The sequence below is a fragment of the Pseudonaja textilis genome, chromosome 7, assembly GCF_049901715.1.
Source record: "Pseudonaja textilis isolate UNSWEBS1 chromosome 7, rPseTex1.2, whole genome shotgun sequence".
In the NCBI taxonomy this organism is placed as follows: domain Eukaryota; kingdom Metazoa; phylum Chordata; class Lepidosauria; order Squamata; family Elapidae; genus Pseudonaja; species Pseudonaja textilis.
The window spans coordinates 1,450,762-1,466,143 of NC_141996.1; the positions used below are offsets into that span (position 1 = coordinate 1,450,762).

General features: G+C 44.9%; 1 protein-coding gene across 1 annotated transcript in view; it reads left to right on the forward strand.

Annotated features, from left to right (window-relative positions):
• The window catches only part of PDE2A (phosphodiesterase 2A), a 52,346-nt gene that overhangs the window by 357 nt on the left and 36,607 nt on the right, over positions 1-15,382 (forward strand). Inside the window, exons 2-4 of the mRNA XM_087937854.1 lie at positions 3,776-3,885; positions 6,199-6,254; positions 11,643-11,702. Coding sequence (XP_087793980.1) covers positions 3,776-3,885; positions 6,199-6,254; positions 11,643-11,702 — 226 coding nt within the window. The remainder of the gene's footprint in view (positions 1-3,775; positions 3,886-6,198; positions 6,255-11,642; positions 11,703-15,382) is intronic.

Here is a 15,382-nt window from a genome sequence, read left to right on the forward strand (position 1 = left end):
AACGACCTCTGGAGCTAAAGAATAATCCCATCTCTTTTCCTTCGTTTTTTTCTTCGGCCCCTTGACGAATGGTTCAAGATTTGGTCAGAGATGACCCAAAATATAGCGTGTTCCTTCCTTTTCCTTCCACGCTGCGCACCAGACTTGGGAAGATGCAAACGGAGAAGGCGTAAGATGGATGGGTCTCTCTCAGGAAGCATCTCGCCTCCCCTAAAGCCTTTTAAAGTAAAGGTGTCCGACCTTGGTCCCTTAACCCAGGGGTCCCCAACCACTGGGCCGTGGACCGGTACCGGTCCGTGGAACGTTTCCTACCGGGCCGCCGGTTTGCTGGGTGCCGCCATCTTGTTTGACGAGAAAGTGCTTCCGGGTGAGCTTTTCCGGTTGGAAGGCGGCGTTTGGGTCCTGAAGGAATCCTCCTCGCGCCTTAGTTTCATTGAAGGGGGGGGCAGCTTCGAACGAAACTAAGGCGCGAGGATTCTTTCAGCACCCAAGGCAAGGCGAGCCGAGCGACCGTCCCGAAGCCGTCCCAAAGCGAAGCCCATTGACAAAGGTACCAAGGAGGAGTTGAAGGTGGCGGGGAGAAGCGGGGGACGGCTGGCTGGCTGGCCGGTCGCTCGGCTCGCCTTGCCTTGTCATGCGTGCTGATGCCGGTAGCGGGCCGCGGATCATTTTGTGATGCCGGTACCGGGCCATGGCACAAAAAAGGTTGGGGGGGCCACTGCCTTAACCGATTCACAGCGTTGGAAGGGACCTTGTGGGGTTTCCTTCGATAGCGTTTCGATTTGGAGTATTGTTTTCTGCTCAACCGTTTGCTTGGACTTAATCCCTGCTTATCTGGATGTGGCCTGCAGGAGAGAATTGCGTTCTGATCTTTTGATTTCTTCCTTAGCTCTTTTGTGGTCTCTTTCAAATGCTGTGTAGATGTGATTTCTCTCTGTGTATCCGTTGATGGTTGAGTTGATCTGAGTGCCAAGGAATTCCCTAGCATTGTTGGGTTGGGCTTAATCTAGGAGGCTCGTGGCTTCCAGTTGAACTACGTGATATATTCTCTGATATCGCTGCCCCTTTGATGGAGGGTTTAAACAGTATTTTGGAGCTACTAAAGTGGTAGATTCCTGCCCAGGCAGAAGGTTCGGTTGGAAGATCTCCAAGGCCTTTGCCATTCTGAATTTCCATCTATAAAAGTCTTCTCCCCAAAAAATGCAAATGGCCTGGGCTTTATTAGTAGTTTTACGCTCCATTATAAAAACCTCTAAAATGCCAAATGGACACTAAATCTTAACAACGGTTTTTTTTTTTTTTAAACAACCTGTTCATCCAGGAGGAGGGAAAATCAGGAGTGGATTATAGTCCTCGCCATAGGTGAGAAGAGAGGAGGGTGGGGTTTGAAGAGGAGAAACTGCCCAAAATCTCACTTAGCTTTGTCTCTTCTGACACAAGGACTTTTTCAGATCTAGCCGGAAGAAGGAAACTTGTGGTCTTGAAACTTAGGTTTTTCAAATTTGCAGATGACACAAAGCTGGCAGGAATAGCCAACACCCCAGAAGACAAGCTCGGGATCCAGAAAGATCTGGACAGACTTTATACCCGGTCCTTTCTCTCTCCTCTCTGTCCTTTTTTCTCTCTTTCCTCTCTCTCTCTCCTCTCTGTCCTTTTTTCTCTCTCCTCTCTCTCTCCTTTCTGTCTCCTCTCTCTCTCTCTCTCTCTCTCTCTCTGTCCCCTTTCAAGAAGAGACTGGACGGCCATTCATCAGAAATGATGTAAGGCCTCCTGCTTGGGCAGGGGGTTGGACTAAATGACCTACAAGGTCCCTTCCAACTCTATTCTGACTGGTTGGTTGATTGACTCTCTCTCCTTTCTGTCTCTCCTCTCTCTCTTTTCTCGCTCTCCCTCTCCTTTCTTCTCACCTCTCTCTCTCACTTCTCTCCCTCTCTCTCCCCGCATCGTGAACCTGTCCAGCTTTGGTGATTTTTCATTCAGTTATCAGAGCCAAATTTATCTCCCCACATCTGTGAAGGCAGCCAAGCAGAATAAGAATGAACGAGAAATGGTTCTCCGTTCTAGTGTGGGGCCAAAGGCAGGAAAAAAAAAACCCTGCCAGAGATGGTATTTTTCATCTATCAGGATGAAAGCAACCCCCAAACACACACACACACAACAACACACACACACACAATAAGCTCTCAAGAACAGCTAGGTAATTCTTTGGGGACAAACCGAATCTCCCAAATGAGAGAGAAGGAAGAGAAGTCAATAATCCTTTGCTTGACTAGTCGGGTTTCGTGATTTCAAGGAGTCCAGTTCCAATTCAGATCAAGGGGTTAAATGTTTACCTGCTTCAGGTGAATCTAGGGGCAGGTGGCACAGGTGAGGGCGAAGGGAGGGACGCTGGCTCAAAAGCGAAGAAATGGCCAGCTCCCTTGGAGAGCAAGGGAGAAAAGGGAGGAGAGAAGCGGGTCTCCCTCTCCAGCTCGGGAGAGGTCCAAAAAGTCAAAATGGCAGACATGAGTTTGGATGGAAACCTCGCCTGTGTTTCTTCCATGGCATATCTTGACCTTTATACCATACTTGGTGGGCCTTGGTGGGTAGTTTGGACTAAGTGGGAGAGACCAGCCGGACTTCATGCCTAAGGCGGGACTAGAACTCCCCGTCTCTTGGTGATTGGCCCAAAGTCACCCAGTTGGCTTTCAGGCCTAAGGCGGGACTAGAACTCCCCGTCTCCTGGTGATTGGCCCAAAGTCACCCAGTTGGCTTTCATGCCTAAGGCGGGACTAGAACTCACCATCTCCTGGTGATTGGCCCAAAGTCACCCAGTTGGCTTTCATGCCTAAGGCGGGACTAGAACTCACCGTCTCCTGGTGATTGGTCCAAAGTCACCCAATTGGCTTTCATGCCTAAGGCGGGACTAGAACTCACTGTCTCCTGGTGATTGGTCCAAAGTCACCCAATTGGCTTTCATGCCTAAGGCGGGACTAGAACTCCCGTCTCTGTTGATTGGCCCAAAGTCATCCAGCTGCCTTTCATGCCTAGGGCAAGACTAGAACTCCCGTCTCCTGGTGATTGGCCCAAGGTCCCCAGCCGGCTTTCATGCCTAAGGCGGACTAGAACTCCTGTCTCCTGGCGATTGGCCCAAAGTCACCCAGTTGGCTTTCATGCCTAAGGCGGGACTAGAACTCCCCGTCTCCTGGTGATTGGCCCAAAGTCACCCAGTTGGCTTTCATGCCTAAGGCGGGACTAGAACTCCCTGTCTCCTGGCGATTGGCCCAAAGTCACCCAGTTGGCTTTCATGCCTAAGGCGGGACTAGAACTCCCCGTCTCCTGGTGATTGGCCCAAAGACTTTCTTACCTAAGTCAGCACTTAGAAACCACTTGTTTCTAGCCTGTCGCCTTTGACCACTAGACCAGATTGTCGCTGTGACTCCCTGCCGTGACTCCCTGCCATTCCTACTTTGGGCTGTGACTTGTGTGAAGGCCAACGAAACCTTGGTTGGTGCTTGGCTTGTAGAAAACCCAACAAATGCCCTCAACCCGCTTTCCTTCGGGATGTTTTTTTCCGGCTCCCCCTTCTGTTGTGGGATCTCCTGGTGGTCTCCTATCCCAGTACCAAACCAAGATTTCTTCGTGGACAGTTTTCCCCTTTAAGGGCCGTGCACCCCGGCTCTTGTTCTTCCCAGCTGGGCACCAAAGGGGTTGAACTGGGATTTTGACATTCCGAATTTGCTCCTTTTTGCTTCTGGTTTTTTTTAATTCATTCCTCCTCTTTTCCTCCTTCCAGAGATGCCGTCCTTCAGCAGAAGAGGGTGGCCTGCAACGGGCTGCCATTGGCCGAGCTGCAGGGCAACCCGGTGGCCGGCTTGGCGGCCCCCGTAGCCCCCGGCAAGCAAGGTAAGAAGTCGACAAACGCACCTAACAGTGAAAGAGTTCGTAAAAAAATGGGCACGTCAGCCTTAACAGTTGCTTCGTTTAAAACCCAAATGCAAAGCTCCAGTATATGTGATATGATAAGATAAGATAAATTTATTGTCGCTGTACTCAGAAACCTGAGAACAACGAAATAAGGTGCTCTTCCACAACATACAACTGAACAACACCAAAAGACATATACAAATAACCATGTAAAAAAACAAATTAAAACAAAGAACAGTTAAAAACTGTACAACCGGGATATATATATATATGTTAAGACCACCAGATTCATAACTCTGCATTTAACCTGATCACAGCGCTTGGGTAAAAGCTACGTTTAAATCTACTTGTCCTGGCTTTCAGCACTCTATATATCGTCTTCCTGATGGTAGGATCTCAAACGACGAGCGGCCTGGATGCGAAGGGTCTCTCAAGATCTTTTCTATCTTCCTTCTCCATCCCACATTATACAAATCCTCCAACGAGGGAAGAGAGGGATCTTTTGAGCCCTTTATCACCTTTGGAGTTCCTTTCTCTGTCTGTACAACTCCTAAACCACACAGAGAGGCAATAAGATAAAATGCTCTCTTATAGAGCTTCGATAAAAGGCTCTTTGGCAGTTGTTGTGATCTTAAAAGTCTTTTAAAAAAAATACAGTCGTTGATGAGCCTTTTTTTCTAGGGCTAAAGTATTTGCCCCCCCACGTTAGATCTTGTTTCAGGGTGATACCTAAAAACTTACATCCTGTGGTACCTCAACTCAGTGGTAGTAACTGTGGGAGGGACCTCGGAGTCTTAGTGGAGGACCACTTCAATAGGAGCCAGCCGTGTGTAGCAGCAGCAGCTGCCCAAAGGGCCGATGCAATCCTAGGCCGCAGAGGGATAGGATCAAGATCACGTGAAGGGTTAATGCCACTTTACAAGGCCTTGGTAAGGCCACAATATTTGCATCCGGTTTTGATCGCCATGATGCAAAAAAAAAAAAGAGGTTGAGACTCTGGAAAGAGTGCCGAGAAGAGCAACCAGGGGGATGAAGGGACTGGAGGATAAAACTTCATGAAGAACGGTTGCAGGGTACGTCTCTAGTCTAATGAAAAGAAGGACCGGGGAGACATTTTAGTTATTGATTTGATTTGATTTATTTGATTTGTCAATCGCTTACAATAGGTATGAGTATAAACATGGGTAGGAATACAGGAAATAGGTACGAATAAATGGGGACAATAGGACAGGGACAGGAGGCACAATAGCGCACTTATGCACACCCCTTACAGACCTCTTAGGAATGGGTATTCTCTCCCTTCCTTTCCTTCCTTTCCTTCCTTTCCTTCTTTCCTCCGGCTCCCTCCCTTCTTTTCTCTCCTCCCTCTATTCTTTTCTCTCCTTTCTTCTTTCTCCTTCCCTGTTCTCCTTCATTTCCCCTTCCTTCCTTCTTTCCTTCCTTCCTCCCTCTCCCTCCCTCCCTTTCTCTCCTTCCTTCCTTCCTTCCTTCCTTCCTTCCTTCCTTCCTTCCTTCCTTCCTTCCTCCCTCCCTTCCTTCCTTCCTTCCTTCCCTGTTCTCCTTCCCCTTCCTTCCTTCTTTTATTTTTTATTCTATTCATTTATTTGATTTGTCAATCACTTACAAGATAATAGGTATAGGTATAAACATGAGTGATAATACAGGAAATACCTACGGATCAGTGGGGACGATAGGAGCGGTAGGCACGATTGGTGCGCTTATGCACGGCCCCTCACAGACCTCTTAGGAATGGGGTGAGGTCAATGGTGGCTAGTTTGAGGTTCAAGGAGTGGGGGTTAGAGGATGTAAGAACAGAGATAACAGATAACGGACATAATAGCAATATTCCCATATCCGAGGGGCTGCCCCAAAGAAGAGGTGGTCAAGCTCTTCTCCAAAGCCCCTGAAGAGGCAGGAGAAGAAGCAACGGATGGAAACTAACCAAGGAGTAGAAGCAACTTGGAATTAAGGAGGAATTTCCCGACAGGGAGGACAATTAACCAGTGAAATAACTTGTCTCCAGAACTTGGGAATGCTCCAACACTGGAAGTTTTTCAGAAGATGTTGGATAGCCCTTTGTCTGAAGTGGTGTAGAGTTTCCTGCCTAAGCAGGGGGTTGGACTAGAAGACCTCTAAGGTCCCTTCCAACTCTGTTATTCTATTCTAACCACGGAACTTCTGATCTCCAATCATGGTCATTGACAGTTGCCCAGGGCTGAATAGTGTCAGTTTCTCTCTTTTGGTTACAATTTAATTTAATTTTTGTCTCGCTTTTTTCTCTGTTGTTTGCAGTCTTAATCAATCCTTTAGTGGACAAGAGCTCGGGCACTGTGGTGTGTGTTATCCTGGTGAGTATCTGGGGTGGGTGGGGAGGGGAACGTCATAAAGGTGTCCTTAGGGAGCGGAGGGCAAATAAGTCAAGATGGCTTCTCGCAGCCACCTGGCCGTCCAAACCCAGATCCTTTTATTTTTTTAAAAAAAGCGTTCTGGCTGCCATCTTGACTTCTTTGACCTTCCCCCTCCTCCCCTGAGGAGAAACTTCAACAGATTGCATGAGGTTCTGCCCAGCTGTTGCCCGGAGGTGAGCAACTATGGGGACTTTACAACCTGTGGATTTCAACTCCCGGAATTCTGGGATTTTCTGGGAGTTGAATTCCACAGGTTGTAAAGTCAACGTAGCTTCTCAGCCCGGACTTTACCTGTCCCTCTAGCAATAGTGGTGCATCTAGAGTGTCGGTTATAGGCCCAAGGCAGGTAGTCCTCGATTTACAACTTCTCACTCAGTTACAACAGACTTGTATCTGGGGAGAGCACTTACGACTCTGGATTCAACGTTGCAACGATTGCTCCCTGCAATCACGTAATGGAAATTAGTGCCGCTTTATAAAACCTTAGTAAGGCCACACCTGGAATATTCTGCGTCCAGTTTTGCTCACCACAACTTACAAAAAAAGAGGGGCTCCGGTGGCTGGGGAAGAAACGGGGGACAAGCACAGTCCGGCTGGGCATTCAGAGGCAGACCCAGGCCCACCCATTCTGCATCCTAGGGCACACAGGGAGGAACGGAGAAGGGAGCAACGTGGCTTACGGGGGAGGAAAGGGCCCTGATCCCTTTCATTAGTTGCAGCTGGGAGAACAGGATATAAGTGGGGCATCTGCACACGGCTCCTTGCTGGAAGCAAAGCATGCATTATCTTTGTTGTGCGTGCTGTGGTTTGTGTTGTTGCTTTTTTTGTTTCTAATTATCTTTACTTTGGGTTCAGACTGCATTTCTGCCCTTCGTAGACTGCTTTTTTTGAAGCGTTTGATCTCTAACCGAGGATAATTGGACATTGGGGGCCAAGTTGGAGGCATGAAAGGGAATTTATTTTACTTTGGTGACTTTGTTATTTTTGTGTCACGCCCCTTTGGGTCATCACACATAGGAAGAACAGCCGCAGGATTTGGGTTTGGCCAGTCTCGAGAATGCGGTGGCTCGGTGGCTAAGACGCTGAGCTTGTCGATCGGAAAAGGTCAGCAGTTTGGTGGTTCGAATCCCTAGCGCCGCATAATGGAGTAAGCTCCCATTCCTTGTCCCAGTTCCTGCCATCTTAGCAGTTCGAAAGCAGGTCAAAAATGCAAGTAGAAAAATAGGGACCCCTTTGGTGGGAAGGGAATAGCGTTCCATGGGCCTTCGACGGCCTTTAGTCCTGCCGGCCACGTGACCACGGAGACGTCTTTGAAAACAATTTTATTGTTTTTTTAACAAACAAACAAACAGACAAAACATAAAAACATCAGCTCTCATCCGTACTTATGTACAAACAGTGTGTCGGTTGGTTCATCAGTTTTGTGCATTCATTTCGTAGTCATAATTACAATTACCTTACATAATAACTCTTATTATCAATCCAAACTTATATATCCTCATATCATTATAAAAAAAAAGATTTGACTATACTTTTATTCAATCATGCCTTATGAGATAACTATGATTAAAGTAATTTATTCTATAACAAATCATATAATCATACCAATTCTATCCTAAAAAAAGAAAAAAAAGAAAAAACATTTTATAAATATAATGTCAAATACCAGAAGAAAAAAGAAAAGTGAAATCAATAATATTCCTTATTGACAACACGGAGACGTCTTCGGACGGCGCTGGCTCTTCTTTGGCTTTGTAATGGAGATGAGCAGCGCCCCCTAGAGCCAGAAACGACTAGCATACCTGTGCGAGGGGAACCTTTACCTGTTCCTTTAGTCTAGAGAAAAGAAGAATTAGGGGCGACAGGATAGCAGCCTTCCAGTATTTGAGGGGCTGCCCCAAGGACGATGAAGGAGTCCGTTTATTTTCCAAAGCACCAGATAGCAAGAAAAAAAAACAGTCAATGAGAGAAGCAACCTGGAATTCAGGAGAAACATTCAGGAATTAAGGAGTTAAGGACAATTAACCAGTGGAACGACTTGCCACTAGAAATCCCTGGAGGATTTTAAGAGGAGACTGGACATCAACTCGTCTGAAATGGTATAGGGTCTCCTCCTTGGGCAGGAGGCTCGACTAAAAGACCTCCCAAATCACAGGGAAAATACTGATAACGTCCGTTTTTTCTGCAAAACCGCGCACCTGCGTTCGTGTCACAACCTTGGCCCTTTCACCGGAAAAAAAAAATCCGGTCAGTTTTACAATCATTCCGACTTAAGACCAGGATGAACAGGCTCTAGTAGGGACATAAATTGAGAACGCCCTGTGTGAAGGCATGGACGACATCCGAAGAGAACTCCAGAGGACATCAGGAAGGGGGCAAAAAAAATATATACCCTTTGGCGTACAAAAACACAGAATAAATTCTCGATTTCTTTCCGCGCCCGATTATCCTGTTTTTCTCGGTTTTATCTTCCGGGGAAGAAAAGGCTGGATGGAGACAGCCGAGATCCCATTTTTAACCAAGTTTCTTAAGAGCTTGGATGGAATTATCGCTTCTCTCTGAATTATTGATGCTTATCGATCGATGCATCGCAGTCAGGATATCATCCACCTCAGGGTTTCTGGTGATCTTTGAGTTTCTGCTCCTTAAATCTTTTGCCCTGGCTGGTTCGTTTGCTTTTGGACAAAGGCTGTTTTTGGTTTGATTTTTAAGGCAGGGGGGAGGTTGGAATATCTTATTATCGTTGGTTCGATCCCTTCTTCTCTACCCACATTCTAATCCCAGCCATGGGAGTCCACCGGAAAACAAATGGGGTAAAAGAGATATCACCCTCTTGAGCGAAAGGGGTGAGTTAAGAAGCCTGATATAGAAACGAAATAAATCAAAGTAAATATCACACATCACCTGACCGTGGAAATTTTCCTCTCTTTGGCTCTAGGCTACTGCAATGTGACTCTCCGTGAGGCTGCCCTAGATGATGACTTGACGGTCTCAGTTGGCCTGAAATGCAGGCCTTGTTTCCCAATCAGGGTTAGCAGTCTTAGCCCTGGATCCCAGTTGGTTCAATTCCACTAGCATTTGTCTATATATATATATATAAAAAGCGAAAAAGAGAAGGACCAGGGGAGACAGGAGAGCATCTTCCAATATCTGAGGGAGGGGGGGGTTGGACTAGATGATCTACAAGGTCCCTTCCAACTCTGTTAATCCGACTTTAATCTGATTTTAATGAACAAAAGGACCAGGGGAGACAGGAGAGCATCTTCCAGTAGTTGAGGGGCTGCCACAGAGAGGAAGGCGGGATCAAGCTGTTTTCCAAGGCAAACAAAGCCCAGACAAGGAATAATGGATGGAACAAGGAGAGATTTAACCTGGAAATAAGAAGAAACTTTCTGACAGGGAGAACAATCAACCCATGGAACAGAAGTTGCCCTCGGAAGTTGTGGGAGCTTCATCCCTGGAGGCTTTCAAGAAGAGACCCTCTGTCAGGAATGGTGGAGGGTCTCCTGCTTGGGTGGAGGGGGGTTGGACTAGATGACCTATAAGGTCCCTTCCATCTCAGTTAATCTAAACACAACCACTGGAGGCTTTCAAGAAGAGACTGGACTGCCATCTGTCAGAAATGGTGTAGGGTCTCCCGCTTGGGCGGGGGGTTGGACTAGATGACCTATAAGGTCCCTTCCAACTCTGATTATCTGTTATCTGATGTGCGCCTGGGTGCTTAATAGGTTCGTAAGACAATATTTATTATGATTTCAGAGATATGTTTGTTAGGCATGTGACTGTTTACGCATTTTTCTACGCTGGGGATATAAAAGTCCCTGAAAACTCGGATGACTTGTAGAGAATATAAACAGATGGTACGATGAAACAGGACATGTGAAAACTAATCTCTCAGAGACCAAGGTGTCTAACAGGGAAAAGAAATATAGATGTACTGTATATCCCATACAAAGAGTGAGAAACTAGAGCAAGAAGTTGAATGTGTGCATCTTGGTGGAAGCTTTACTAAAGGTTTACCAATACATTTTGGGCTCAGTTGTGATCATAGGCTGAGGACTAGCTGCTTATAGATAGGCATGCATATTTTTAATAACCAAAACCCTTGAAGCAAAGTTAAAGTCCAGCCATCTTAAAGTGGCCAACGTTGAGAGAACCACTCTTGTATCTAGGACAACGCTCCGATTACAATGTAATGGGCTTTGTAGTACTTTGGGTCCTTTTGGCTCCCATTTCCCGCCCCTTTGCAATGTCATTTTGTTAATTTCAGCCTGGCCCTCTGCACATGCCCTCAGTACGTCCGTTCCTCGGAAGACAAGTTGATTAAGAAAGTGTATTGTTATCTACTAGGTGTCAAACTAGGAGAAACACAAGTAAAGAAAGCAATGATAGCATAGGCGAAAAATTTGGGGTATACTATAGAACTAGATCCATGGCAGAAACTGTGGGAAAGACATTATAAATTAACAATATTGACAGGATATAAAGAAAATTTATGTAAGGTGTTTTGATGATGAATGTCTCTTTTCTTTTATGGACACTGAGAGCATTTGCACCAAGACAAATTCCTTGTGTGTCCAATCCCACTTGGCCAATAAAAGAATTCAATTCTATTCTGTTTTATGGGTGGCACTTTGCGCCAGCAAAATTGGCAAAGATTTTTAAAGACAAATTAACTAAATGCTGGAAGTGCCACTGAACACCTGGATCATATTACCATATCTGGTGGACATGTGTAGAAACTAAAAGATAGTGGACAAAAATACATACCTGGTTGGAAAAAAAATGATAAAGCGACATACAGATTTGAAACCTGAAATATTTCTATTAGGGATGGTGCCTGAATGTTATAGCAAAGGAAAAACATACTCAATTATTCAAGTATTAACCGCAGCCATAATTTTATTTGCTCAGAACTGGAAAAGTGATAAAATTCTGATAGAGGGAAAGGCAATTGAGAAAATATTAGAATGTGCAGAGATGAATAGATTAACACTGGTGATCAAAGAAAAAGAAGAAACTGAATATTACGTACGGGATTTATTTTACCAATGGTTGGAAAATTAAGCAAGTTAAAATTGAGTAGATGAACACGTAGAGAACTAAGTTAAGATTGTTATAAAAATAATAATGGCTTATAAAGAAAATGTAATTGTTGATGTAACGGCAAGAAAAATATTAATTATAACTTTTAGCACAGGGTATATGTACCCAGTCATCACACTGTTTGAATGAAAGATGGATTTATTGTAAATATAAAATAAGAAATTTATTTTTTTTAAAAGTATATCCGTTCCTCTTTTGATTTCTTTACTTTAATTTCCCCAGGTTTACTGCGGGCAACTTTCCGACTCCGATGAGCAAAACCTCCGGGCTTTGGAGAAGCATGTCAGTAAACTCACCTTTTATAAAATCCTTGAGGAACTTGGGGAGGGGGCAATCCAGGGGTGGGTGTGGCCTAATTTTGGGGTGTGGCTTGATAGTCATGTGACTGGCTGGGCGTGGCTTGTATGTAAATATTATAAATATTTATGTAATATTGGATTTTTTTTTATTTAGAAAAAGCAACTTTTCCCCAAAATCAGCCAAAGCAGGCAGGCAGATTGAGTTGCATGCAGAATCACAGATTCATTCAGAGGTCTATCTTTCCGCAATCTGCTACTTGAGTCTGTCACATAAAATTTGCTTGCAAGCAAACTCATAAAATTTGCAAACAAACTCATAAAATTTGCTAGCAAGCAAACTCACCAAATTAACTCACAACACACCATGTATGTAAATCTTGGGTTTTTTTTAATTTAAAAAAAGCAACTTTTCCCCAAAAGCAGCCAAAGCAGGCAGGCAGTTTGAGTTGCATGCAGAATCACAGATTCATTCAGAGATCTATCTTTCCGCCATCTGCTACTTGAGCCTGTCACATAAAATTTGCTTGCAAGCAAACTCATAAAATTTGCTTGCAAGCAAACTCATAAAATTAACTCACAACACACCATGTATGTAAATCTTGATTTTTTTTTTTATTTAAAAAAAGCAACTTTTCCCCAAAATCAGGCAAAGCAGGCAGGCAGATTGAGTTGCACGCAGAATCACAGATTCATTCAGAGATCTATCATTCCGCAGTCTGCTACTTGAGCCTGTCACATAAAATTTGCTTGCAAACAAACTCATAAAATTTGCTAGCAAGCAAACTCACAAAATTAACTCACAACACACCATGTTATGTAAATCTTGAATTTTTTTATATTTTAAAAAAAGAGCAACTTTTACCCCAAAATCAGGCAAAGCAGGCTGGCAGATTGAGCTGCTCACAGAATCACAGATTCATTCAGAAATCTATCTATCTGCCATCGGCTACCTGAGTCTGCACTGAAAAACAGAAGCTTCGGTCCTAAGGATGGTTCAGCTCTGCCTTTAGATTAGCTAGAAAGCAAAAAAAATCCAAGGATTTCGTGCTTTCTAGCTAATCTAAACCTCCTGGCACAGCAGAACAGCTGATGGTCGGGGGTTTGGGGGAAGGAAAAATAGCAACTTACCAAATGCAAGCAAGTTGGATGTCATGCATGTCAGGTAAGGAGTAAGGGGGAGGAGAAGGGCCAGCCAGGAGAGCGATTTTCCGGTTCTCCAAACTGAGCAGAATTATAACAACTGGTTCTATAGAACCAATCCAACCAGGTAGAATCCCACCCCTAGGGGAATCTCTTCCCTCCCCTTCCTTCTGCCTCCTGACACCCCCCACAAAAAAGGAACGATAGGAAAATCTCGACCCACAACCACAACGGAGGCCAAAATCCCATCGCCAAGCCCAGCCACCCCAAAAAAAGTTAAGTGGCAACTGACTCATATATATGAAGGGGGGGGGGGTCACGTCATTTTGCGACCTTCTGAACCCCCAGAGTCAAGGGAGAAGCCAGATTCACTTAAAGACCATGTTACTAACTGAACGATTGCAGCGATTCGCTTAACGATGGTGACAAGGAAGGTTGTGAAACGGAGCAACAAACTCACTTTGCGACTGTCCTGCTTAACATCTGGGGCTCAATACCAATCATAAATCAGGGACCACCTGTAACTGGATCAGTTCTAACTTTTGAGAGCTTGTTTCTATACACATCAAACCCAAAGGACACGTATAGACTGGGTGAAATCAGGCTCAATAGCAGGAACTGGGAGGGGGATCTTGGAGTCTTGGTGGACAACCAGCTAAATAGGAGCCAATGTTGTGCAGCAGCAGCCCAAAAAGCTAATGCAATCCTAAGTTGCATTAACAGAGGGATACAATCGAGATCAAGGGAGGTACTAATATCACTCTGTAAAGCCTTAGTAAGACCACACCTAGAGTACTGCACCCAGTTTTGGTCACAACATTATAAAAAAGATGGTGAGACTCTAGAAAGAGTGCAGAGAAGAGCAACCAGGATGATTAGGGGACTGGAGGCTAAAACATATGAGAGTTGCAGGAACTGGGCTTGGCTGGTCTAGGGAAGAGAAGGACCAGGGGAGACAGGAGAGCATCTTCCAGTATTTGAGGGAGGGGCTGCTCCAGAGAGGAGGAGGAAGGGGGTCAAGCTATTCTCCAAGGCACCCGAAGGCCAGACAAGGAATAATAATGGATGGAAACTGAACAAGGAGAGATTCAACCTGGAAATAAGGAGATATTTTCTGACAGGGAGAACAATCAACCCATGGAACAGAAGTTGCCTTCAGAAGTTGTGGGAGCTTCATCCCTGGAGGCTTTCAAGAAGAGACCGGACTGCCATTTGTGGTGTAGGTGTAGGGTTTCCTGCTTGGTCGGGGGGTTGGACTAGATGACCTACAAGGTCCCTTCCAACTCTGACGATCTATATCTGTAATCAAGTGTCCACGCCCGTTGTATTTACACAGGAGGCTTTAAACCAGGATTGGTAAAACACTGGAGCGGAGGTTTGTACAACAGCCCAACCTGGATTGTTGTATCAACACAGGCACTGAATCGAAACCACGTGAAATGTTAGTACTTCTTTCTAAAACCTTAGCAAGGCCACAACCTGGAATACATACCTCAACCAATTTTGGTCACATTACAAAAAAAGGACGTTGAGACTTTGGAAAAAAGTACAAAGAAGAGCAAGTAGGATGATTAAAGGCCCGGAGACTAAAACATATGAAGAAGTGGTTGCAGGAATATAGAGAGCGGTGAGGTTTGGCTCTCTGTTTATATCCTAGTCCCTTGCCCTGCTAGCGTCTGGAGGGAGTGTGGTTTTTCTCCTTTAATCGTGCTTTGATTAGGCCATTGTTTCCTCCTTAATTGTTTTGTCTGCTTGATCCTTCGCCGCCTCTGTAGTTTCCTTGATTAGGGCATTGTTTTCCCTTGGCGTGTTTGTCTGGGATTAATCCCTGCTTCTCTGGGCGAGGAGGCATCCTGCTCCGTTCGTTTCCATTTTCGTTTCCCATTGTCTCGTTTGAACGATGGGTAAATAAAGAAAGCGTCCAAGAACTATGGGGATGTGGGTCCTTCACCTTCAAGTATTATATTGGTTATTGATGGGCCCGGATCGGAGAAGGATAGAGACTAAAACATACGAAGAACAGTTGCAGGATTTGGGAACGGCCGGTCTTGAGAAAAGAAGGACCAGGGGTGACATGGATAACAGTCTTCCAATATTTATTTTTTTATTTTATTTATTTGTCAATTGTTTACGAGATAATAAGTAAAAGTGTATACATAATTATGAATACATGAAATGAGTACATATAAGAAAAATAAAAGAAAAATAAAAGAAACAATAGGACAGGGACGGTAGGCACGTTGGTGCGCTTATGCAGGCCCCCACAGACCTCTTAGGAAAGGGGTGAGGTCAATAGTAGACAGTCTAAGGTTAAAGTTTTGGGGGTTTGGGGAAGAAACTAAGAAAATATTTGAGGGGATGCCCCAAAGAAGAAAGAGGGGGTCAACTTATTTGGCAAAGCGCTTGAAGGAAAGACAAGAAGCAACCGATGGAAACTCATCAAGGAGAGAAGCAACCTTAGAACTAAGGAGAAAACTTGCCGACAGTGGAGAACAATTCATTGTCTCCGGACGTTGCAAATGT